Source organism: Pollachius pollachius, assembly GCF_949987615.1.
Source record: "Pollachius pollachius genome assembly, chromosome: 2".
Classification (NCBI taxonomy): Eukaryota; Metazoa; Chordata; class Actinopteri; order Gadiformes; family Gadidae; genus Pollachius; species Pollachius pollachius.
Genome location: NC_136935.1, coordinates 7836450 through 7863376, shown reverse-complemented (window position 1 = coordinate 7863376; position 26927 = coordinate 7836450). Strand labels below are relative to the sequence as shown.

Here is a 26927-nt window from a genome sequence, read left to right as displayed (position 1 = left end):
CGGTGTGACGTCAGACTTGTCGACATATATATATATAAATATATATATTTTTAACGTGCTGGTGGAGGATAACAACCAAACAAATCATAGTTTAGATAATACAACCACACACGTAGATTGACATCTATGTAGGTGGCACGGTCTTTTGTTATTCTGTTCAAACGTTGCGCTTCTTTGGTACAAACAACAGCCCTGGGCACCACCGTACAAAGATCAGGTGGACACCATGTGGACTACATCTCCCACAATGCCCGGCTCGATGTCACCGTATGGACAACAACCGTGGTGGCTCAGTCCTGACCAGCACATGAAGGACGGCGACCCGGCTAACACCCGCAATGCTGGGTACGTAGCCTGACAGAAGATAGAAGAGTCTCTTAACGAGTATAGTCTTAAATCTTCTGTCTCGAAAAACGCGCAGTGTGTTTGTAACCGGAAGGTTGCTAATTCGATCCCCTGCTCCTCCTAGCGTGTAGAGGTGTGCCTGAACAAGACCCCCTCACCCTGACTGCTCCTGACGAGCTGGCTTTCGCCTTGCGTGGTTGACTCCGCCGTCGGTGTGAGAATGTGTGCATGAATGGGTGTTTGTCGCTTTGGACATGTAGAATGACCTCTGAGTTTACTCTGCTCCGGAAGTGGGCTGCACTGACGATTACTCAAAATGAATCAAACTCAAACCGACTCAAACACAAACTGACTCAAAGTCAGAAATATTTTCTGCCAAGGAGACGATAGGTTGTGAAGTCCTTTCTATCCGGTGTCTCTGAAGGGAAACTAGGGATGGTTTATTCAAATGACCCTGAAATAACAGATCATATATACAGAAGGTGATAGAGAAGAAGAGAGCAGAGTAGAGAATACAACATATATATATATTGTTAAAAAATTCCTTGGCGAAATACTGTAAAGGACACGTTTTAGTAAATGAGACTAAACACAGAGAGAGAGAGAGAGACTACATTTTCGCTGCTGAAACAAAGTGGATGGAGAGAGAGAGCTTGGCAGATATGAGTCATATCGGTTTGTATCTGGTTACCTTCAGAGTCAGTGCTCTCTTAAAATGAAATTAAATATAATATAACAACATCATTGCAACATCTGAATATATACATCTCTCTCTCTCTCTCTCTCTCTCTCTCTCTCTCTCTCTCTCTCTCTCTCTCTCTCTCTCTCTCTCTCTCTCTATCTCTCCCCCTCCCAGTCTTTGTTCGTTTTAACTCGGGTCCGGGTGTGGCGGTGGAGGTGGACGCGGGCTCCAGTGTGGGCGAGCTGAAGGCGCTGGTGGCCCAGCAGCAGGGGGTCCCTGCTGGGCCTCTGAGGCTGCTGTTTGCTGGCCGGGAGCTCCAGGACGGGGACACCCTGCAGGTGAGACCCAGCTGAGGCCGAGCGCTCCCAGAGAGACTGGGGGGGGGGGGGGCACCGGGGGGCTCTTCCAGAAACCCAAAGGGAGAATTACAGTAGTCTCCTGTGGAGGTACAGTAGTCTCCTATGGAGGTACAGTAGGGTCTTGTGGAGGTACAGTAGGGTCTTGTGGAGGTACAGTAGGGTCTTGTGGAGGTACAGTAGTCTCCTGTGGAGGTACAGTAGGGTCTTGTGGAGGTACAGTAGGGTCTTGTGGAGGTACAGTAGGGTCTTATGGAGGTACAGTAGTCTCCTATGGAGGTACAGTAGGGTCTTATGGAGGTACAGTAGGGTCTTGTGGAGGTACAGTAGGGTCTTATGGAGGTACAGTAGGGTCTTATGGAGGTACAGTAGTCTCCTATGGAGGTACAGTAGTGTCTTGTGGAGGTACAGTAGGGTCTTATGGAGGTACAGTAGGGTCTTATCGAGGTACAGTAGGGTCTTCTGAAGGTACAGTAGTGTCTTGTGGAGGTACAGTAGTGTCTTGTGGAGGTACAGTAGGGTCTTGTGGAGGTACAGTAGTGTCTTGTGGAGGTACAGTAGGGTCTTGTGGAGGTACAGTAGGGTCTTGTGGAAGTACAGTAGGGTCTTGTGGAGGGACTTGGCCCAATGCAGAACCTTAGTTCTGAAGTGTTACTGTTTGACCCTTGACCCGAGCAGGCCTCTGACCTACCGGAACAGAGCACCGTCCACGTGGTGCTGCCACGCCCACACGCTGGGCTCCGCCTCCAGGAGAAGGGGGCGGGACAGAGACTGACCAGGCTGGACCTCCACGCCGACCGCTCTGGCCTGGCCGTCGCCTTGGAAGCCAGCCCTGCCAGTCACAGCCCGGCAGAGGACGGAGAGGAGGGAGGAGGAGCAGAATGCCAGACCAATGGTGGGCGGGGTCGTGGGGTGGGCGGGGTCAACAGGGTCGTGGGGGTCGGCGGGGTCAACAGGGTCGTGGGGTCAGCGGGGTCGGTGGGGTGGTTACATGGTCACTCAGATCAGCTGATTAACAGGTTGGCCTTGATCTGTCGTTAGATCTAAACACGTCATCATTATGAACACATCACTGTGTTGGCATGACGATAACCGAGGTGTCATCACCGCACTGGGAGGAACGGGGGGGGGATGTAACCGAGTAAACACACTGTGGGTAGATGCTTGGCTACCAGATGGAACAGGGAAGAGCGTGTGGGGTTGTCAACAGTCTCCAGGTTAGGACGCTCCACGTGTTCTGTCAGAGAGGGTGGGGTTGAGTTGATGGGTTCTGTCTCCAGGTTACAGGACGTTCTACCTGTTCTATCAGTGTGTGAGATTGAGTTACCGGGTTCTGTCTCCAAGTTAGAGTTTAGATTCTCTGCCTGAGCTGAAGCCCGACCCGACCCGGCCCGACCCTTGGGCCTGGTCGGGCCGATATTTCCCACCACTATCCTTGGGCCGGTTCGGGCCAGGCCTTTGATCGAGCGTTTGTGTTTTTTTTTTTTTAATCATTGCTTTATTGGCCTAATCTGAAGAGAAATCTATGCCATAAACAGAATTATTATAGGCCTTTATTGCACGGGTCTGCCGTGGAACGCTCCGTTGACTTGCATGGGTAGTAGTCTGGTAACTTGTCAACCCCAGCGTCTTCGGTGGCTAAGCGCAACTTTGGCGGACTATTTCTCTGCTGATCAACACTACGAATGCTGGTGGTAACCTCCTCCCTCCTCTCCTAACGAATAAATTGTAAAAAGACACACCATGTGAAGTAATTTTTTCGTTTTGGCAAGTAGCCGTGGAATAAGCGGGATAATGTATCGAACCTGCCGGTCGTTATCGGTAAGAAAATAAGGGCTGGGTCGGGCTTGATTTTCTGGGCCGATCTAAGCTCTACTCCAGGTTACAGGATGTTCTACGTGATCTGTAAGAGCGTGTGTGGGGTTGAGTTGACGGGTTCTGTCTCCAGGTTACAGGACGTTCTACGTGTTCTGTAAGAGCGTGTGTGGGGTTGAGTTGACGGGTTCTGTCTCCAGGTTACAGGATGTTCTACGTGTTCTGTAAGAGCGTGTGTGGGGTTGAGTTGACGGGTTCTGTCTCCAGGTTACAGGACGTTCTACGTGTTCTGTAAGAGCGTGTGTGGCGCTGTCCGACCGGGCAAGCTGCGGGTTCGCTGTGGAGCGTGTAGACAGAGCACTCTGACGCTCAGCCGGGTAATACCACAATACTACTACTACCATCTACTGTATATCACCTCAAATACTACCAATACATTAATATCACCTCAAATACTACTAATAGGGTCTCTCTCTCTCTCTCTCTCTCTCTCTCTCTCTCTCTCTCTCTCTCTCTCTCTCTCTCTCTCTCTCTCTCTCTCTCTCTCTCTCTCTCTCTCTCTCTCTCTCTCTCTCTCTCTCTCTCTCTCAGGGTCCATCATGCTGGGATGACGTGCTGCTCCCGGGCCGTATCCATGGCGTCTGTCAGTCGGAGGGCTGCCCCGGCACCGTGGCGGTAAGGGGCTTGATTACTGAACTAATCCATGGATGTCTGGGCTTAGGTCCATGAGCAAGGCTCATGGATCAGCTGTGAGTGAGTGATAAACTATGAGTGGGTGATAAGCTGTGAGTGAGTGAGTGATGAGCTGTGAGTGATTGAGTGATGAGCTGTGAGTGAGTGAGTGAGTGAGTGAGTGATGAGCTGTGAGTGATTGAGTGAGTGATAAGCTGTGAGTGATTGAGTGAGTGATGAACTGTGAGTGAGTGAGTGATGAGCTGTGAGTAAGTGAGTGATGAGCTGTGAGTGAGTGAGTGATGAGCTGTGAGTGAGTGAGTGATGAGCTGTGAGTGAGTGAGTGAGTGATGAGCTGTGTGTCTGCAGGAGTTCTACCTGAAGTGTGCTCTTCATCCTACGGCTGAGGAAGACGTGTCAGTTGCTCTGCCCCTCTTCATCACCAACCACAGGGAGGTGGCATGCATCGCCTGCACCGACGTGCTGTGAGGACACACACACACACACACACACACACACACACACACACACACACACACACACACACACACACACACACACACACACACACTTTCTCTTCCTGCCTCTGTCTCTCTTTCTCTTCCTGTCTGTCTGTCTGTTTGTCTCTCTGTCTGCCTGCCGAACTGTCTGTCTCCCTGTCTGGTTGTCTGTCTGTCTCTCTGTAAGGCTCTCTGTCTTTATGTCCCTCTGTCTGCCTCTACTATCTGTCTCCTTGTCTCCCTCTCTGTGTCCCTGTCTCACTGTCTCTCTGCCTTTCTCCCTGTCTGTCCAGGAGTCCGGTCCTGGTGTTCCAGTGTGCCGACCGTCACGTCATCTGTCTGGAGTGTTTCCGTGGTTACTGCCTCACCAGACTGAACGACAGACAGTTCATCCACCATCCCTTGATTGGCTACTCACTGCCATGTGCAGGTAGGAGCTACAGACAGGCAGGACAGACAGGGAGGACAGACAGACAGTTAGGACCTACAGACAGGTAGGGCGACAGACGGGTAGGACAGACAGACAGGCAGGACCTACAGACAGGTAGGACTACAGACAGAGAGATAGGACAGACAGAGAGGGAGGCAGACAGACGGATAGGATTGACAGAGAGATAGGATGGACAGATAGGTAGGAAGTCAGACAGATAGACAGGCAGACGGTCAATTCATTAATTACTGCCAGGAAAGGCAGGTCAAAGTGTTCGTCTGTGTGTGTGTTTGTGTTCATACCTGTGTGTGTGTGTTCATACCTGTGTGTGTGTGTTCATACCTCTGTGTGTGTGTTCAAACCTGTGTGTGTGTGTGTGTGTGTGTGTGTGTGTGTGTGTGTCTGTGTGTGTGTGTTTCTAGCTGGATGTCCAGACTCTCTTATTAAGGAGCTTCATCATTTCAGAGTCCTCGGGAATGAGCAGGTGACACACAAACACACACACGCTGCTCTTAACGCACACACTGCTCATAAACACACACACACACACACACACACACACACACACACACACACACACACACACACACACACACACACACACACACACACACACACAGTGCATGTGCTTGCATTAGTGTGCTTATGTATACATTATTTATTGTTTTGTTGAACCATATTATGTTGACCCTTTAAGGTCCCCGTCTCCCTCTGCCTCCCAGTATATGCGTTACCATGGATACGGGGCAGAGGAGTGTCTGCTGCAGATGGGCGGGGTCTTGTGTCCGAGGGCAGGCTGTGGGGCGGGGCTTATCCCTCAAGCCCCGCCCACCCAGAGAGTGGAGTGTGAGAAGATCAACGGCCTGGGCTGTGGGGTAGGAACCCACAATACACACTCACTACACACATATTCACACATACTATACACACATACATACACTACACACATACACACACATATATACACACACTACACAGTAAATACTACACACACATATACACATACTATACACACATACACACCCACGAAATACTACACACACTCGCCACCCACATACATACACTACACACTAAATACTTAACACATATACACACACACTACACACTAAATACTACACTTATATACACACACACTACAAACGGAATACTACACACATATTTAATAAACACACAATAAACACTAAATACTACACATATATAATACAAACACTAAATACTCCACAAATATATAATACAAACACTACACACTAAATCAACACACTACATGCTACACGTACAGATAATACACAACGGCCACTAAATACTACAAAATGCATACGAAGCAGATACATACAACTTATAAGGTGTATGTGTTGTGTGCGTGTGTAGCTTGTTTTCTGTCGGGACTGTAAGGATGAGTACCATGAAGGGGAGTGTCATATGGCAGCCTCCTGCTCTGGGGGCGCAGCTACGCAGGTGAGTGACAGGCTATTGGCTGAAATCTCAGGTTTTATAAACAGTTCGGAGTGAATCAGATACATCATTATTGCTTTCCAAATGGACGATTAGAATTACTTTATTAATCTTTACTAAGTACTTTACTAATCCAGATGGGAAAGTCAGTGTTTCACACCAGAGTACAGGACATTAATTAGTTAATTAAAATGAAAAGGATGTTTTAAATCAGAAGGAAACATATTATGAAAATTATACCGAAGATACGAATGTATGTAGAGTGAGTGTGAGTGACCTATGAATGTGTGTAGAGTGAGAGAGAGTGAGCTAGGAATGTGTGTAGAGTGAGGGAGTGAGCTAGGAATGTGTGTAGAGTGAGAGGGAATGAGCTGGGAATGTGTGTAGAGTGAGAGGGAGTGAGCTGGGAATGTGTGTAGAGTGAGAGGGAGTGATCTAGGAATGTGTGTAGAGTGAGGGAGTGAGCTTGGAATGTGTGTAGAGTGAGAGGGAGTGAGCTAGGAATGTGTGTAGAGTGAGAGGGAGTGATCTAGGAATGTGTGTATAGTGAGAGGGAGTGAGCTTGGAATGTGTGTAGAGTGAGAGGGAGTGAGCTTGGAATGTGTGTAGAGTGAGAGGGAGTGAGCTAGGAATGTGTGTAGAGTGAGAGGGAGTGACCTTGGGGTAAAGGCCTTCTCTGCCTCAGTGTTTTGTGGTGGACGAGGGTGCCCTCCAGAGGAGCCGGTGGGAACTGGCGTCTCGCGACACCATCAGAGAGACCACCAAACCCTGTCCTCAGTGCGGAGTCCCAGTGGAGAAGAACGGTAATGCATCCGCACACACACGCATGCAAGCATGCACACACATAGACACACATGCTTCCACTGTCGACTATTGACTCGCCCGGATTTAGAAAAATACTAGATAAAATACCCGCGACTCACAAGCCAACATCCGACCGGAAAACATTTTCACATTACCTGAACAAGGGTTATACCGACATGGAATCGAAGCTCAAAATAATTTTCGAGTGTTCTGTAAGAGCGTGTGTGGGGTTGAGTTGACGGGTTCTGTCTCCAGGTTACAGGATGTTCTACGTGTTCTGTAAGAGCGTGTGTGGGGTTGAGTTGACGGGTTCTGTCTCCAGGTTACAGGACGTTCTACGTGTTCTGTAAGAGCGTGTGTGGCGCTGTCCGACCGGGCAAGCTGCGGGTTCGCTGTGGAGCGTGTAGACAGAGCACTCTGACGCTCAGCCGGGTAATACCACAATACTACTACTACCATCTACTGTATATCACCTCAAATACTACCAATACATTAATATCACCTCAAATACTACTAATAGGGTCTCTCTCTCTCTCTCTCTCTCTCTCTCTCTCTCTCTCTCTCTCTCTCTCTCTCTCTCTCTCTCTCTCTCTCTCTCTCTCTCTCTCTCTCTCTCTCTCTCTCTCTCTCTCTCTCTCTCTCTCTCTCAGGGTCCATCATGCTGGGATGACGTGCTGCTCCCGGGCCGTATCCATGGCGTCTGTCAGTCGGAGGGCTGCCCCGGCACCGTGGCGGTAAGGGGCTTGATTACTGAACTAATCCATGGATGTCTGGGCTTAGGTCCATGAGCAAGGCTCATGGATCAGCTGTGAGTGAGTGATAAACTATGAGTGGGTGATAAGCTGTGAGTGAGTGAGTGATGAGCTGTGAGTGATTGAGTGATGAGCTGTGAGTGAGTGAGTGAGTGAGTGAGTGATGAGCTGTGAGTGATTGAGTGAGTGATAAGCTGTGAGTGATTGAGTGAGTGATGAACTGTGAGTGAGTGAGTGATGAGCTGTGAGTAAGTGAGTGATGAGCTGTGAGTGAGTGAGTGATGAGCTGTGAGTGAGTGAGTGATGAGCTGTGAGTGAGTGAGTGAGTGATGAGCTGTGTGTCTGCAGGAGTTCTACCTGAAGTGTGCTCTTCATCCTACGGCTGAGGAAGACGTGTCAGTTGCTCTGCCCCTCTTCATCACCAACCACAGGGAGGTGGCATGCATCGCCTGCACCGACGTGCTGTGAGGACACACACACACACACACACACACACACACACACACACACACACACACACACACACACACACACACACACACACACACACACACACTTTCTCTTCCTGCCTCTGTCTCTCTTTCTCTTCCTGTCTGTCTGTCTGTTTGTCTCTCTGTCTGCCTGCCGAACTGTCTGTCTCCCTGTCTGGTTGTCTGTCTGTCTCTCTGTAAGGCTCTCTGTCTTTATGTCCCTCTGTCTGCCTCTACTATCTGTCTCCTTGTCTCCCTCTCTGTGTCCCTGTCTCACTGTCTCTCTGCCTTTCTCCCTGTCTGTCCAGGAGTCCGGTCCTGGTGTTCCAGTGTGCCGACCGTCACGTCATCTGTCTGGAGTGTTTCCGTGGTTACTGCCTCACCAGACTGAACGACAGACAGTTCATCCACCATCCCTTGATTGGCTACTCACTGCCATGTGCAGGTAGGAGCTACAGACAGGCAGGACAGACAGGGAGGACAGACAGACAGTTAGGACCTACAGACAGGTAGGGCGACAGACGGGTAGGACAGACAGACAGGCAGGACCTACAGACAGGTAGGACTACAGACAGAGAGATAGGACAGACAGAGAGGGAGGCAGACAGACGGATAGGATTGACAGAGAGATAGGATGGACAGATAGGTAGGAAGTCAGACAGATAGACAGGCAGACGGTCAATTCATTAATTACTGCCAGGAAAGGCAGGTCAAAGTGTTCGTCTGTGTGTGTGTTTGTGTTCATACCTGTGTGTGTGTGTTCATACCTGTGTGTGTGTGTTCATACCTCTGTGTGTGTGTTCAAACCTGTGTGTGTGTGTGTGTGTGTGTGTGTGTGTGTGTGTGTCTGTGTGTGTGTGTTTCTAGCTGGATGTCCAGACTCTCTTATTAAGGAGCTTCATCATTTCAGAGTCCTCGGGAATGAGCAGGTGACACACAAACACACACACGCTGCTCTTAACGCACACACTGCTCATAAACACACACACACACACACACACACACACACACACACACACACACACACACACACACACACACACACACACACACACACACACAGTGCATGTGCTTGCATTAGTGTGCTTATGTATACATTATTTATTGTTTTGTTGAACCATATTATGTTGACCCTTTAAGGTCCCCGTCTCCCTCTGCCTCCCAGTATATGCGTTACCATGGATACGGGGCAGAGGAGTGTCTGCTGCAGATGGGCGGGGTCTTGTGTCCGAGGGCAGGCTGTGGGGCGGGGCTTATCCCTCAAGCCCCGCCCACCCAGAGAGTGGAGTGTGAGAAGATCAACGGCCTGGGCTGTGGGGTAGGAACCCACAATACACACTCACTACACACATATTCACACATACTATACACACATACATACACTACACACATACACACACATATATACACACACTACACAGTAAATACTACACACACATATACACATACTATACACACATACACACCCACGAAATACTACACACACTCGCCACCCACATACATACACTACACACTAAATACTTAACACATATACACACACACTACACACTAAATACTACACTTATATACACACACACTACAAACGGAATACTACACACATATTTAATAAACACACAATAAACACTAAATACTACACATATATAATACAAACACTAAATACTCCACAAATATATAATACAAACACTACACACTAAATCAACACACTACATGCTACACGTACAGATAATACACAACGGCCACTAAATACTACAAAATGCATACGAAGCAGATACATACAACTTATAAGGTGTATGTGTTGTGTGCGTGTGTAGCTTGTTTTCTGTCGGGACTGTAAGGATGAGTACCATGAAGGGGAGTGTCATATGGCAGCCTCCTGCTCTGGGGGCGCAGCTACGCAGGTGAGTGACAGGCTATTGGCTGAAATCTCAGGTTTTATAAACAGTTCGGAGTGAATCAGATACATCATTATTGCTTTCCAAATGGACGATTAGAATTACTTTATTAATCTTTACTAAGTACTTTACTAATCCAGATGGGAAAGTCAGTGTTTCACACCAGAGTACAGGACATTAATTAGTTAATTAAAATGAAAAGGATGTTTTAAATCAGAAGGAAACATATTATGAAAATTATACCGAAGATACGAATGTATGTAGAGTGAGTGTGAGTGACCTATGAATGTGTGTAGAGTGAGAGAGAGTGAGCTAGGAATGTGTGTAGAGTGAGGGAGTGAGCTAGGAATGTGTGTAGAGTGAGAGGGAATGAGCTGGGAATGTGTGTAGAGTGAGAGGGAGTGAGCTGGGAATGTGTGTAGAGTGAGAGGGAGTGATCTAGGAATGTGTGTAGAGTGAGGGAGTGAGCTTGGAATGTGTGTAGAGTGAGAGGGAGTGAGCTAGGAATGTGTGTAGAGTGAGAGGGAGTGATCTAGGAATGTGTGTATAGTGAGAGGGAGTGAGCTTGGAATGTGTGTAGAGTGAGAGGGAGTGAGCTTGGAATGTGTGTAGAGTGAGAGGGAGTGAGCTAGGAATGTGTGTAGAGTGAGAGGGAGTGACCTTGGGGTAAAGGCCTTCTCTGCCTCAGTGTTTTGTGGTGGACGAGGGTGCCCTCCAGAGGAGCCGGTGGGAACTGGCGTCTCGCGACACCATCAGAGAGACCACCAAACCCTGTCCTCAGTGCGGAGTCCCAGTGGAGAAGAACGGTAATGCATCCGCACACACACGCATGCAAGCATGCACACACATAGACACACATGCTTCCACTGTCGACTATTGACTCGCCCGGATTTAGAAAAATACTAGATAAAATACCCGCGACTCACAAGCCAACATCCGACCGGAAAACATTTTCACATTACCTGAACAAGGGTTATACCGACATGGAATCGAAGCTCAAAATAATTTTCGAGTCCTCCCTGGATCATGTGTCCACCACCGCGGACATTTGGTCCGCCAACAACAAAAGTTACTTAGGAATGACGTTTGCACTGGATAGACAGCATTACTTTAAAACTTGAGAAGGCTTGCCTGCAAGAGGGTGAGAGGAAGACACACTTACGATGTCATAGCTTGCGAAATACATCAGGTTCATTCAGCCTTTGGACCACATAAAGTAACAGCATGTGTCACCGCCGCTTAAGTGCATTTCTGTTTTAATTGTATGGGATAAAGAGACCTTTTTATATTTTTCATTGACCACTTAATTTTTGTTTTCCAAAGCCTGTGTTTTGAAACTTGTGTTTTGCTACTGATTGACCTAACCATAGCCTACTTTATCCTGTTGTTTGTGGATTTTACAGTGAGGCATTTCTTTGTGCAGACAGGGATATTGTTCTTTGATATGGTTTTATATGCTATTTTGTATAGATTTATACAATAAACACTAAGTGATGATAGGGCTATGAAGTTTGTCCATGTATCTACAGTACCCTAAATTAAGAAACGGCAAAGTAAAGTTATAAGTAGTAAAGTTACTTTTCAAACGCAGTAACTAGTAAAGTAATCTCATTACAATTTACAGAAGTAACTAGTTATAAGTAACTAATTACTTTTTTTGAGTAACTACCCCAACACTGAGCACAACCACGATATTGCAAGAATCATGTGAGTATAAACAATTCATCAAATAAGCTGTGTGTGTGTGTGTTCCAGGAGGGTGTATGCACATGGTGTGTCCGAGGACGCAGTGTTCCAGTGAGTGGTGCTGGGTCTGCTCTGTGCCCTGGAACAGAGACTGCATGGCCAACCATTGGTTTGGATGAAGCATTAGGACACGCCCACAGTCAACAACCTCTCAGAAGAGAAGACACGCCCCCAATGATGATTAGACACGCCTTCAGCTGGGAAAGGACATATCTTCAACAGTGACAGGACACGCCTCCAATTGTGATAAGACATGCCTCCAACACTGACAGGACACGCCTCAAACACTGACAGGACACGCCTCCAACAGTGACAGGACATGCCTCCAACACTGACAGTACACACCTCCACGGACCTGGGTTCCAGGGTCCTAGGTTCAAGGATCCTGGGTTCCAGGCTGTGTTCCAGGGTCCTGGGTTCCAGGGTCCTGTTCCAGGGTCTACCAGGTGTTTTAAAACAAACTATCTTATTCATTGCTCTAAAGCTAAACGGTTTTCTTCAATGTGACTCTTTTTGGTGTGCGTCCATTTATAGAAACATACAATGTTACGACATGTGGTAATTAAGTCCTGTTTCTTAACTTAATGAGTTTTCTCAGAGCCTAGTAGAGGACCCGTCGGTCTGTACGTCCTGCTCACAAACATTTGAGAGCTTGAGGTCTACAAGGTGTTAATGTTATGAATTGATACAATGATTGATATTCAACATTGAAACATATGCGCTGATGAATAAAAGTTGTGAAATTGAAACCTCATCCCTGTACTGCTAAAGATCTTACCTTCTTTAATATGTATTTGATTCAAATTGGCGGAAAATCTATCAGACGGAAGTTGTAGGTTCCTGAGGCAGATTTGTTCACCATGAGGAGATGTATACGTGGGCAAGGTTCTGTGACTGCAAGTCAAAGGGGTCAGGAGATATGCATGTTCAAAGTCTGCGTTTTTGGAAGATTGCTATAGCGCCACCTTTGGCCCAATCAGTGTCATTATTCTTCCCTGTTAATATCTTGTTAACAGCCTCTACAGCTGTGGAAAGTTTCATAAAAGTGACACAGCTGTTTTTGCTGTGTAGGTAATTTTTGCGGGTAATAATATAATAATAATATATATATAATAACACTATCAATTTCAATAGGTTTTCTGGCACTTTGTTCTTGGCCCAAAAATAAATACATTTGTGAATCTGTGCCTGATTTGATGACAGCAACTGAAAAATCTTGCCACATACCCCCCCCCCCCATTAGGATTTATATAAAGGATTGATGATTTTCCAATCTAAAGAACTAGAGGTTTGATTGATTAATTAATTAATTGTATGGGATAAAGAGACCTTTTTATATTTTTCATTGACCACAAAATTGTTGTTCAACACACAAGTTTCAAAACACAGGCTTTGGGAAACATGATGACACACACATCGTGTCAGCACCATGAGTGTTCAGACCTCCAGGTTAGATATATTTATCTTTTTCTTTATTTGACTGACATAAAATACATTCATGCATACATACTACATCAAACATTTGATCGTATAGTTGTAAATTACAGTTTATTTCCAACATGTCCACCCCACTTTTAATAATACTCTGAGAGTATAGGCGCGTTCACTCTCCTGGGGCCTCTACGAATAGTCAAATCTCCTAACCTTTGTACCTCCTTTCCTTAACCTTAACCTTGTGGAAAACGTCATCGGATCAAGGAGAGTTGAAAAGGTGCTTCCTTTAGAACATAGGAAAAGATAGCACTGTTTAAAATGAATTCGACTCCACTTTTCCTAACCGACGTCATTGCACGACGGCGGGTATTGCTGACCTCTAGTGTCTCTAGTGTAAAACTACAACTTTCCGAAGATTGACTACAACAAGAGCTCTTTGATCCATGCGTTCTTGTCGTATTGATTTCAATCAGGTTATCGCCAACAGTGAGAATCACTTTGGTCGGACTAGGCCAAAGGGAATATTTTAGGCCACCTGAATTTCAATTCACATGTGAAAAAAAAGAGGCTAAACTTATGTTGATGCTTAAATTAACTGCCCCAGTAATCTTTCTTAAATGTAAAGTTGGCATTTTCTTTTCTTATGGTGTATTTTATATGCTTACTAACCAGCAAGAAATGAATTCATTTATATTCAAATAATTGTTTGTGGAATTGGTATCCATTATTATCAATTGTTTTTTCTTCTCTTCTATTCTTCTGCTCTACCGCGTCTCTCACGTGTCTTCGCGTAGAGTCGGTAACCTTCGTCGGTGGCATGTTGCTTTAAATATTGCTGGCGAAAAGGATTATGGGATACCACTATCTCCTTTCCTTTCGCAAAGGTTGCTCAGGAGTAACTTAAGGTTAAGAAATTAACCAAGGTTTTCTGATATATGAGTGAGGTATCTCACTATGGGACACGCCCCTCGCGCTTGTCCCCCAGAAGCAATTTTACATTACGCCAGTCGTGACTGGCCAACAGATGTGACGTCTGCCTGCAGGGGAGGGACTCCCTCCTACTACATAAGTCCCGTCGTCACGTCATCTCTTCAGTCTATAGGCAAAAACACCTCTTCCTCGCTCCGGGCAAGGAGGGTGGTCTGGTGAGATACCTCACTCATATATCAGAAAACCTTGGTTAATTTCTTAACCTTAAGTTTTCTTTCAATATTCGCTCGGTATCTCACTATGGGATATAGTAACTCCCGTATTGCCAAAGAAGTACCAGTGCAAACCCATCAAACAGGCATGTTCACTGATCCAACGCTCAAGACTGTGTGAGACAGATTAGGCGCAGTAACATCCAACCTGTAGAATCTAGCGAAAGTGTGAGGCGTCGCCCAGCTGGCAGCCGCACATATCTCTTCCACTGAGACCCCCTGAAACAGTGCCCAGGATGCGGACATGCCGCGAGTCGAATGTGCGCGCAGGCCGATAGGGGGTTCCAAACCCACGCTATTATAAGCCATGGCTATAGCCTCTACGATCCAGTGTGATAAACGCTGCTTCGAGAGAGGCTTCCCCAGGTGTGACGTAGCACATGATACAAACAGCTGCTCCGATTTCCTGAATCCAGCCGTCCTATCAACATAGACGCGTAAAGCCCACACCGGGCAGAGCGCATTCAGCCGCTCCTGCTCCTGGGAGGAGAAAGGAGGAGAATGGAAAGCCAACAGCTCAATAGGGCGGTATGACACCGCCGAGTCAAAGACCTTGGGAACAAACGCAGGATTCGGCTTTAATAGAACCTTTGAGTTCCCCCTCAAAAACTGCATACATGTCGGACTAACCGACAGCGCATGGATTTCACTCGTGCGCTTAGCAGAGGCCAACACGAGCAACAAAGCCGTTTTAAATGAGAGCGTCTTAAGCTCTACCTGTTGTAAGGGCTCAAACGGTGGGCGTGACAGTGCATCAAGCACCGTAGATACATCCCACGGAGCAGCCAAGCTCCGCGACACCGGCCGAAGACGGCGTGCACCTTTCATAAACCGGCAAACGATCGGGTGCTGACCTGCCGTTCTGTCCCCAAAACCTATGTGACAAGCCGATATTGCGGCTAAGTACACTTTGACCGTGGAGAAAGCCCTGCCTTTATCCAGCAAGTCCTGTAGAAATGTCAGAATAACAGGCACGGGACTCTGGAAAGCTATTTCCCCAGCTTTCGCGCACCACTCCTCGAACGCACGCCATTTTCCGTCATATGCGTAACGCGTAGAGGAAGCCCTGGCGCCCTGGATAGTCGTAATGACATTCCAAGGGAGTCCATCCGTCGTTAGGTTCATCCTTTCACGGGCCAGGCCCACAGAGCCATGCGTTCCGGATGAGGATGGAAGATTTCTCCATGCGCTTGCGTCAGGAGATCCCTGCGTAAAGGCAGAGGCCAAGGCTGGCTGCACAGCAACTGGACTATTTCCGCCAACCAATATTTTCCCGGCCAACGGGGGGCTATAAGGATCAGCGCATGACCCTTCTCTCGCACTCTGGCGAGAGTAGGAATGATCAGTTCTAATGGGGGAAAAGCGTACAGGAGGACGCGTGGCCACTCGTATGCCAAAGCATCCAGCCCCATCGGGGCGCTCCGACCGGTCAGGGAATAGAACAGAGGGCACTGAGTGTTCTCCTCTGATGCAAAGAGATCGACCTCTGCTCGACCGTATCTCTCCCATATCTGGTTCACGACCACGTTGTGGAGTTTCCAGTCCTTGTAGCGAGGGTCGCCCCTGGACATCAAATCTGCTCCCCAGTTCCGCGCGCCCGGTACGTGCGTTGCTCTCAGCGACGACAGGTGGGCGTGGCCCCACATGGTCAGTCTGTGTGCCAACGTGTGCATTTGAGGGGAGCGTAGCCCCCCCTGACGGTTTATATACGCCACCACCGTGGTGTTGTCCGTCCTGACTAGAACATGTTGCCCTCTCAGAAAGGGAAGAAAATGTTTCAGCGCCAGTGACACCGCCTGAAGCTCCAGGCAGTTTATGTGAACAAACTGCATATGTGAGCTCCACGTGCCATTCACTGTTCTGCCCTCGTAGACAGCTCCCCAGCCCGCCCGGGAGGCATCCGTCGAAAGGACCTTCCTTGCCAGGATAGTTCCCATGGTAACGCCTGTAGTCAGAAAGGACGCGCGTCCCCAAGGGCGCAGCGCCAAGACGCACGCCATGGAGATCAAAACTCGGCGATGGCCATGGCACGTTGGGTTCAGTCCGAGTGATGCAACCCATCGCTGGACCTGCCTCATATGGAGGCGGCCAAGTGGGACTACTACCAGCGCCGACGCCATCAGACCCAAAAGCCTGAGGCACGTTCTGAACTTCAACATCGTCCCCCTGCGATAAAGCGCCAGACAAGCCTGAAAGGCTTCCACTCTCTCCGCGGATAGACGTGCTTTGAACGTCACTGAATTGAGGCACAGGCCTATGAACGTTATGCTTTGAGTGGGGACCAAAACACTCTTTTTCACGTTTATTGTGAAACCCAGGGACATTAGGTGCGATATGAGCACGCTGGTTTGCGCCTGAGCCTCCTGGGATGACTGTGTGGCTAGAAGCCAGTCGTCTATGTACGTTGCTAAACGCATTCCCTTCAACCGGAGGGGCGCGATAGCAGCCTCCGTGCACTTCACAAACACCCGTGGACTTAACGAAAGGCCGAACGGGAGAACCAAATACTCGTATGTTACGCCCTGGAAGGCGAACCTGAGATATTTCCTGTGAGGAGGATAAATGGGGATATGGAAATAAGCGTCCCTCAGATCTATGCTCGTGAACCAGCCTCCCGGGCGCACGAAGCGTATGAGAGCGGCGTGTGTCAGCATCCTGAAACTGTACTGTCTCATGTATCTGTTGAGAGCGCGTAAATCTAATATCGGCCGGAGGTCCCCTCCCTTCTTTGGGACTAGAAAGTACCTCGAGTAAAAACCGCTTTGGTTTTTCTCCGGTGGCACGATCTGAATAGCCTGTTTGTTTTTTAGAGAGGTGATTTCCTCCTGTAAAACACGAGCTTTCTCTCCACGGGCCTGCGACTGCAGTATCCCGTTGAAACAGGGAGGAGTGGACGCAAATTGGAGCCTGTAGCCGGTGGTTACAGTTTTTATAACCCAATCTGACGCACCACATGCACGCCACTGTTGAGCCCGACCAGACAGCGGCCCCAGCGTCGCTGGTCCCGCTGTCGTGCCGGGCAGAACGGGCATGGTGGGCTGCGCACCGGCGCTTGTGCCCACCAGGCACCGTTTTATTACATTCTGTTCCTTTTTTATGTTTATCATTTTTTTCATTTTTTCTGTTTTCACAATCAGCTGCGCCCTCGGCTCGGAGCCTGGATGTGCGCTGGCACAGAACATTTTCAATGAACAATGATTTGGGGAAGGGGGACACATGTGTGATGTTGGGCACTGGCGTGTGCTTATACATACGCATGCGTCTGCGAGACACTGCTGCCGCTCCACCGAGCTCTCTGCAGGTCCGACCCTTCTCTCCTTCGCGCCGTGAACTGTGAAGGCTGAACGGCCTTCTGCACGCCTTTTGCAGGGCTTGGAACACGCCCTCTGTAACCCTTTCTGGAACCGGGTTTGGAACAGAACATCTAGGGGGGCAGGCGACGGCGTCTGGCCGGGCCCGCCATACCCCCCTGGCCACAGCGCCTCAGGTAGCGCGCCGTTTCTTCACGGCTCCCTGAGTAGCCGAAGGGGCCGCACGGCCACCTGGCGCCGCCCCGGGCGCAGGTGGTTTCCTCGCCCACGCGCCACTGTGCTCCGGCGGCTTGTTCTGGCCCCGGCCGGCCCCGTGGGTTGAGTGGGGCTGACGCTTCTGGATGCGGTAAGCCGGCGGAGGAGCGCGGGGCTGGGTGAACACCTGGCCGGGTGCGTTGGCGGGGAAAGGCGCTCTTCTGGGAAGACACAGATGCAGCGCCTCACCCTCCCTCTTTTTCTCCTCCCAGCGTTTTAGCATGACGTCATACGCTGGGCCAAACAGGCCCTTCGGGTCCACAGGCACGTCGAGGAGTTGGGTTTTTTCCCGCTGAGAGAGACTGGACAGGTTCAGCCACCTTGCTCTCTCCTGCGCGACCATCAGCGCCATGGCCCTTCCGGACGCTTGGACAGCGCTCCTGTGAAGGCGTAGGCACAGGTCCGTCACCACGCACAATTCATCCCAGAGGGCTGGGGTTGGTGACGATGACATGTCGACCTCCAGCTCAGCCTGGTAGGCCAGCAGCAACGACGATGCGTTGAGGGCCCTCACCGTCGTGGCCATCGCCTTGTAGCCCTTCTCGGTCATTGACGACTGGAAGGAGTCGGCTCTGGACGGCAGTGTAGGGCTCGCCGAAGTCATGGCGGACTTCTGCGTGGGGTGGAGGTGCGACGCCAGCAGTGGTTCAACCGGAGGCAGGTGGGAGAACCCCTTTTCCTCCATACCGGCCCAATCCAGCCCTGAGCCACCCTGGACAGGGATCTTGGCTGAGAGAGGCTTGCTCCAAGACCGAGTCGCTTCATCCAGGCACTCGGGAAAGGCCGGAAGTAGCAGGCTGGTCGAGGTCTTCGCCTTTGGGAGTCGCTTGCCCTCGTAGCGAGATGCGGCGGTCTCCACCGGGGGCTCAGGCCACTCGATGTTCAGCCTCGCAGCCGCCCTCTTGCAGGCCTCGTGGAGGTCCATGCTGACGGCCGGGTTCAGGGAGCTGGTGCACGCGCCGCCGACCACCATAGGCGACGCGGTGCGGGGGGAAAAAGAATCATCATCCTCGTCAGAGCCGAGGCTAATAGATTCCTCCCCCGACTCGGAGTAACCGCCCTCGGCCTCGTCAGGCCCTGCCAGCAGGCTAGCCTCGATAGCGTCGGGTTGAGTCAACTCCAGCGGGTGGGAAGCTTCGGTGAGGTCCACCTCCGATCCCCAGCTGGCGCCCATGGGGGCGGCGAGCCCCAGGGAACCTCCCGCTAGCTCCGGTAGTGGTGGGTCGGTTACCCCCATTACCGGATCTTCTGCGAAGAGCTTCGCCTGCTTATTCAGCCGGCGTTTGCGGGTTTTATTAGTAAACCGCGCGCAATGCTCGCAGGTGGCCGGGAATTCAAGGGCAGCCTTGGCATGTTCCAGCCCAAGGCAGCGAATGCAGGCGGTGTGGCTATCCGCTCCCGACATCTTGTTCCCGCACACGCAGGACTTTGTCGGAGGCTTCCCCGAGCCCTCGGTTAGGGTAGGTTCAACCTCGAACTGCATGGTCTCCGCTTTCCGCTTATGCCCAGCCGCTGTTTGGTGACAGGTCAGCTTGGGCACGTGGATTGCAGCTAGTGTGGGTACTAGCAGCTAGTACGGATAGTAGCAGCTTCTGTTTGGTGACAGTCTAGCTTTGTTTTGCCTCACAGAGGTCAGTTGCAGCGATGTAGGCTAGCGTTCGGTGACCGAGGGGTTAGCTCGCTCTGGGAACAGTATGCTAAGCCGTCCACAACTTCTGTCCGAGAGGTGCTTCTAGGAGCGAGAAGAGGTTAAAGACTGAAGAGATGACGTGACGACGGGACTTATGTAGTAGGAGGGAGTCCCTCCCCTGCAGGCAGACGTCACATCTGTTGGCCAGTCACGACTGGCGTAATGTAAAATTGCTTCTGGGGGACAAGCGCGAGGGGCGTGTCCCATAGTGAGATACCGAGCGAATATTGAAAGAAAACCTATGCTAAAGGAGGGTTAAAGTAAGCATCAAGGCTCCTTTCCTAAGCATTTTTAGAATTCGAACCACCTTTCCTCCAAGTACTTTCACAGTGACAGGACACGCCTCCAACAGTGACAGGACACGCCTCCAATTGCAAAGTTATGTTGTTTGTTTTCGAGCTGGTTTGCTAAAGAGGCTAATAATAAACAACGACAACGCCAATTTCATGACACAATCACAAAGACAAACGGGAACGCTATAAGTGCTCCGAGACCGGAAATGACGCAACTCGGAAGGCTGCTTTCCAAGGAATCTGGATCACACCATAAAGCTTACCTGGTACAAAATGATGACACTGTTTTTTTTGCAGGAATCATTTCTATATTTCAATTGCAGGAATTAGGTTGAAGAAAGTAATCGACCTTAAGTCACGCTGTAGCTTTGTTTTCATGTCATGAGATTAACGTTAAGAGAGTAAGGTGAGTTTTATACGTCTTCTCTTCCTACTACTTCCCCTTTCTCCTCAATAAAACGGCATCATAGGATGAACACGTCAAACAGACTTATGGTGTGTTCCAGATGCCTCGGACACCAGCCTTCCGAGTTGCAAGTGGGGAAATCTCCCAGCTTTCTTGCAGCATTTCACGGAGGCACGACCCTTTTTGGTCAGTCCCCCTCGGAATTCTGAGAGCATACCGAGTTCAGTGAGGCGACTCGACAACAAAAATGTCTGCGTCCATAAAGATATTTATTTTCTTTGTATTTGTACGACGTTGCCCGGTCTTGCTGTGCGTTCAATACAATGAAAAGTTGAGTTGTTTGTTTTTGAGCTGGTTTGCTAAAGAGGCTAATGTAGCTGTCAATAACAATGACTAGCCAATGACACCGTACACAATCACAAAAACGAACGGGAACGCTATAAGTGCTACGAGACAGGAAATGACATCACAAGTGCAACTCGGAAGGCTGGTGTCCAAGGCATCTGGAACACACCATCAGAGCAGGGTGGTGAGCGCTAACAGAGCGGTGACGTCAGTGTCACATGAACGCCCCCTGGCTCTACGTTACTTAGTACAGCAACACGTCTGAAAGATTAATCTATAGAGGAAGATCAATACATAACGATTTGTATACAGTAACTATAGACGAATCCAAAGATAGGATATTGATAATTATAAATTCCTTATCCTTTAGAGTTAAAAAATAACATACAGAACACATGGATCCTGTGTGTGTGTGTGTGTGTGTGTGTGTGTCTCTCTCTCTCTCAATACATCTGACTCAGAGACACTGAGCAATCATCATCCCATACCCCAAACCCAGGGAGGAGGTCCTCCTGGGTGAAGGTGGACTGGATGGTGTGGATGTATGTCAGGCTGTCTGACAACACTCCAACTCCTGGGGACACTCTTTAGAAGGACAGAATGCCAGCAGGCCGATCCAGATACACTCCTACTCTGTCAGAGCCAGGGGAGGGGAGACGTACGCCTGGGGTGGCGAGGCCTTGTGCCAACTTGACGTGCGAGGCCCTTTACAGACACGTCGCTAGGAGTTGATAACATAGGCCAACCTCCTCCAGTTTCCGAGGACAAGGCTCCGAACTATGGGCGACCGTGCCTTCTGCTCAGCTGCCCCCAGTCTGTGGAATGCTCTCCCTGACCATCTAAGGGCCCCACAGACTGTGGATTCTTTTAAAAAAGGCCTGAAAACCCATCTTTGTGAAAAGCCTTTGGCTAAACTGCTATTTTAAAAGTTTTATTTTTCTCTGTTTTTCTTTTTATGCTAGTTTTAAAGTCTTTTATGTTGTTTTTATCCTTTTACATGTGCATTGTAGCACTTTGGGGTCAAGTGATGTAAAGTGCGTTATAAATAAAATGTATTATTATTTTTATAACATTCGGGGCTTTTGCCCAGAAGTGTATTATAAACGGGGTTCAGGGGTTTCTCCCCTGAGAATTTTTATTTTAATCGGTATCTTAAACATGCAATTTTAACGTAGTTTGAGAAGGAGAGATCCATGTTCTTATATCTGATTAACATGAACAAAGTGCAGAGCTTCAGTGAAGGGTTGACGCATGTGAAGGCAGTTTATGCTCTTCCATTACTGTATAGGATTTAAATACCTAAAAATGGCACGCACCATCTTTATGCACCAAAAAATGTATGTTGTCACAATACAATGTCTGTGTAATAAAATGAAATACAGCTTATTTTTATTCTCCAAACATTTTGGACAAAGAACAGTCCTACTATAGAGATGAATCTGCAGCACTCTATTGACCAGACGCGAGGCCCAATCAATCAATTCAAATGATGGAATTAGGTCTAAGAATGTAATCGATAAGTAAAGCTAAAAAGTAACGCTGTAGCTTTGTTTTCATGTCATGAGATTAATGTTGAGAGAGTAACAACAGTTTTATCCATACTCTTCCTACTTTGACCCTTTCTCCTCAATAAAACGGCATCATTGGATGAACACGTCAAACACACTCCAGAGCAGGGTTCACGCTGTGGGTTCATTGGCTCTGCAGCGTTATGTCACAATGCGTAAAGCGCTATCGGGTGGTTGTATTGGAGAGGTTTTAGTCGTACCTGAGCACAGTGTGGGGCCCGGGTCCGAGAACTGGTCCACCCGACCCGCAGGGCAAGTTCTACAAACAGCACCGGTCACCAGGGAGTCACTATTGTGTTGATGTTCTTTTTGATTCAATAACACTTGCATTGATGTGGATTAGACTTTATTGTTCATGAATGTTAAAATGCATAATTCTTCTTCTTCTCATTAAAGGTGAACTGTACAACTTTGTTACTCAGGTTTCTTTTAAAGGTGTATTATACCCCCAGGTGTGAGTGTGATTATCCGTTACAAGCCGTTTTGAAAATCTGCCTCTTCTGACATCACAAGTGGGCGTGTCCACCTAGATGTATGACGGAGAGATGAGCAACGTTTGCAACAGTCCACTGGGTAGGCTGGTAGACTGATCTATCTGTCATACATCTATATGGACACGCCCACTTGTGGTGTCAGAAGAGGCAGATTTTCAAAACGGCTTGTAACGGCTAATCACACTCACACCTGGTGGTATAATATGTGACCTTTAAACCAGTAGCCCTTCGTAAGGCACATTACCCTGGTGGAATAATATGTCCCCTTTAAACCAATAACTCTTCGTATGGCGCAGTACCCTGGTGGTATAATATGGGACCTTTAAACCAGTAGCCCTTCGTATGGCGCAGTACCCTGGTGGTATAATATAAGACCTTTAAACCAGTATTCCTTCGTATGGCCCAGTACCCTGGTTTTATAATATGGGACCTTTAAACCAGTATTCCTTCGTATGGCCCAGTACCCTGGTGGTATAATATGGGACCTTTAAACCAGTATTCCTTCGTATGGCCCAGTACCCTGGTGGTATAATATGGGACCTTTAAACCAGTAGCCCTTCGTATGGCGCAGTACCCTGGTGGTATAATATGGGACCTTTAAACCAGTTTTCCTTTGTATGGCGCAGTACCCTGGTGGTATAATATGGGACCTTTAAACCAGTTTTCCTTCGTATGGCGCAATACCCTGGTGGTATAATATGGGACCTTTAAACCAGTTTTCCTTCGTATGGCGCAGTGGCCTGGTAGTAGCGCTCGGCAGAGCCTTGCAGAGACCTTTTGAGGGCAGGGGCTCTAATTCAAAAAAGGGCACATGGAACAAGATTTGGTAACAATATATGTCATGTTTATTTTTAATAATGAATTACCCTTGTTCAAACAAAATGTAATGTGTAATCGTACATACAATCTTACATAGTAGTATCAATACTATATCCCTACAAACAATGTGAAATTTTACATAACACTAAATCCACAATTTAAACTAGATCTGCAACTAAAAATGAACATTGGGGTCTTACACATCAGACTCTAATCACATGAATAAAATATGCTACCGTTATTCAAACAAAATGTAATTTACATACAGTATTAGTACTATAGAAAGGTTTATATCAAAATGGACATAATACTAAATCCACAATACTGTACACCTTAGAATGAAATATGGAGCCTTACATCAGACTACATTCACACAAATATTATCAATCCAAAATGCAACAATCTGACATCATACTATGTGATTAAAATAAAAATGTGTGCTAACTAGGCCTACTTCAGCAATCAGAAGAAGAAAATTTATTTTTATTTATTTGTGGTGGTTTCTTTCCTGAAACAATTCCATGGTAAAGTCTATGCCAGTCTGGGGGGTATAATTTGTAGACGGTCTCTAAGACAGATTGCATCCGGAACATAGATTAAAGTGCTGTTCTCACACAGATATCGATGGCAACAACTAATGTTGTTGTGATTTTTGTCGATACGGTGTCCTAAACTGTCTAAAATATACATACTAAACCCGTAATGTAGTGAAATTGTGTTGATGAATCTGACTGCGGGGTAAGACAAAACCAAATATCCGGCCAATATCAAACCTGCTGCTAACTTTTACCCGCTGCAAAATGAGATAAATGTTTGTTTATTTTTCAACATCAGCAAAATGATTTTGGAAACAGTCTGTAGTGATCTTACCCTGCTTTTCACCATCTCTTAAAACAACAATACGATGCGCATCTTGCAGGCAGGCAAATGTGAAAGGTCACGTTGATAGCCTATGACGTCACCTACCGGCAGCGCAGGTAGACGAGGCTTCCAACTTTACTTCTATGTTATTACTTTAAGACTTTTTTTATTCTCGAATAATTCTTTCCCACGTTCATTTTTAAAAGTTCATGTGTCATTTTACGAAGCATTGATAATTTAAATGGCACCTCAAAAGGGCACTTTGGACATTCAGAGGCAAAAGGGCAGGTGCTGAGGCACCCTTAGCCCCCCCCACGTGCCTGGCGCTCGGGTTCAGAGGCTGGTGAGCGCTAACAGAGCGGTGACGTCAGTCACTGAACACCAAGCTGGAGTCTGGGATGGGACCCCATGAGGGATGGGGACAGAAGGGTTCAATGCCCCCTGGCCGCGCACAGACCCCCTGTTGAAGGGGAGCCTCCAGACCAGGAGGAGGACTAGACCAGGAGGAGGACTAGACCAGGAGGAGGACCAGACCAGGAGGAGGACTAGACCAGGAGGAGGACTAGACCAGGAGGAGGACCAGACCAGGAGGAGGACTAGACCAGGAGGAGGACTAGACGAGGAGGAGGACTAGACCAGGAGGAGGAGGACTAGACCAGGTGGAGGACTAGACCAGGAGGAGGACCAGGAGGAGGACTAGACCAGGAGGAGGACTAGACCAGGAGAAGGACCAGACCAGGAGGAGGACTAGACCAGGAGGAGGACCAGACCAGGAGGAGGACTAGACCAGGAGGAGGACCAGGAGGAGGACTAGACCAGGAGGAGGAATAGACCAGTAGGAGGAGGAGTAGACCAGGAGGAGGACTAGACCAGGAGGAGGACTAGACCAGGAGGTGGACGAAGAAAGGATGGATCCTGTGTGTGTGTGTGTGTGTGTGTATGTATGTTTATCAATACACCTAACTCAGAGAGACTGAGATACCAGACTTCAAAAACCCAAACCCAGGGAGGAGGTCCTCCTGGGTGAAGGTGGATTGGAAGGTGTGGATGTGTGTCAGTGTGTCTGAGGACCCTCCTCCACCTGGGGACACTCTGTAGAAGGACAGAGTGCCAGCAGGCCGGTCCAGATACACTCCTACTCTGTTAGAGCCAGGGGGGGGGGGACGTATGTCTGTTTCTATATTGTTGTGCAGGGCACAGTAACGGTCATCAAAACAAAAAAGACACCAGGACTTGTTGTTCCCTCCAAGCCTGCTGTCATCACCATCTCCTCTCCTTGTGATTCCTCTGTATGTCACTCCTATAACAACATATCCTTCCCTCTCTATCTCCCAGTAACAGCGGCCAGTCAGACCTTCTCTACACAACACCTGGTGCCAGCGGTCAAATCTCTCTGGGTGATCAGGATACGACTGCTGCTCTTTAGCCCGCTTCACCTTTCTGTTGTCCTCAGACAGAGAGAGGTCTCTGGGGGAGGTGTTTGGGTCCAGTCTGAGTTCACAGGCATCTGAGGGGAGAACAAGACACCATTACCATCGTTCAGTATTACCACACACACACACGCACACACACACACACACACACACACACACACACACGCACACCGGGCAACTAACAGGATATACGGCTTAAAAGGTGACCTATTATACCTTATTGTAACAAATGCACTTATTGTAAGTCGCTTTGGATAAAAGCGTCTGCTAAATGCCCTAAATGTAAATGTAAATTTAAATACCACCAGGTGTGAGTGTGATTAGCCGTTAAAAAGCCGTTTTGAAAATCTGCCTCTTCAAAATCGGACATCACAAGTGGGCGTGTCCACCTAGATGTGTCCTGGATTGATCAGTCTACCAGCCTACCCAGTGGACTGTAGCAAACGTTGCTCATCTATCCATCTACATCTAGGTGGACACGCCCACTTGTGATGTCAGAAGAGGTATATTTTCAGAACGGCTTGTAACGGCTAATCACACTCACACCTGGTGGTATAATCTGTCACCTTTAACACACTCATTGTTAGAGTAGCACAACTAATAAAATGCGGTATTGTAGTGTTTAAATGGCCGGGTATTGTGATACTGTTTCAGTATCGGTATACCATGCTACCTTATTAGGGGCTGTTACGTTATTATAGGGGCAAACAGTCCTCTGCTCTCTGTTCCCCTACAGGTTGGTTGTTCCCGCGGCGGTCCTGATTGTGGGCGGGGGATCGGATCTAAAACATGCCTATCCCGATGTCTGGCAGATTCTCCCGCTTCAGCATCACGCTTCCGCACTGCACTCGCAAGGCCGTTTCTCGTTTTGCTCGTTTCTTGCCAGCACCTCGCAGTCTT

General features: G+C 48.3%; 2 protein-coding genes across 8 annotated transcripts in view; one reads left to right on the top strand and one right to left on the bottom strand.

Annotated features, from left to right (window-relative positions):
* The first annotated feature begins 254 nt into the window (after window positions 1-254).
* Window positions 255-12993, top strand: prkn (parkin RBR E3 ubiquitin protein ligase). 2 transcript variants are annotated; one of them, XM_079729644.1, is made up of 20 exons: window positions 255-345; window positions 1202-1365; window positions 2062-2278; window positions 3466-3575; window positions 3790-3873; window positions 4240-4355; window positions 4664-4800; window positions 5223-5284; window positions 5523-5675; window positions 6169-6255; window positions 6938-7055; window positions 7379-7488; window positions 7707-7790; window positions 8157-8272; window positions 8587-8723; window positions 9146-9207; window positions 9444-9596; window positions 10090-10176; window positions 10859-10976; window positions 11926-12993. In XM_079729644.1, the coding sequence occupies exons 1-20, from the start codon at window positions 339-341 to the stop codon at window positions 12033-12035; spliced, it is 2232 nt and encodes a 743-aa protein (XP_079585770.1). In that variant the 5' UTR covers window positions 255-338; the 3' UTR covers window positions 12036-12993. The 2 variants fall into 2 exon arrangements, 1 of the variants encoding a protein (XP_079585770.1); XR_013811595.1 differs by lacking the exon at window positions 11926-12993 and having other exon boundaries at window positions 9419-9596; window positions 10859-10897.
* A 10760-nt stretch (window positions 12994-23753) lies between these two features.
* Window positions 23754-26927, bottom strand: part of LOC307070894 (NACHT, LRR and PYD domains-containing protein 3-like) — a 37601-nt gene continuing 34427 nt past the window's right edge. For all 6 annotated transcript variants that reach the window (XM_079729632.1, XM_079729630.1, XM_079729635.1 and 3 more), the window contains one exon: window positions 23754-26101. In XM_079729632.1, the coding sequence (XP_079585758.1) occupies window positions 25554-26101 (548 nt within the window). In that variant the 3' untranslated portion in view covers window positions 23754-25553. The remainder of the gene's footprint in view (window positions 26102-26927) is intronic.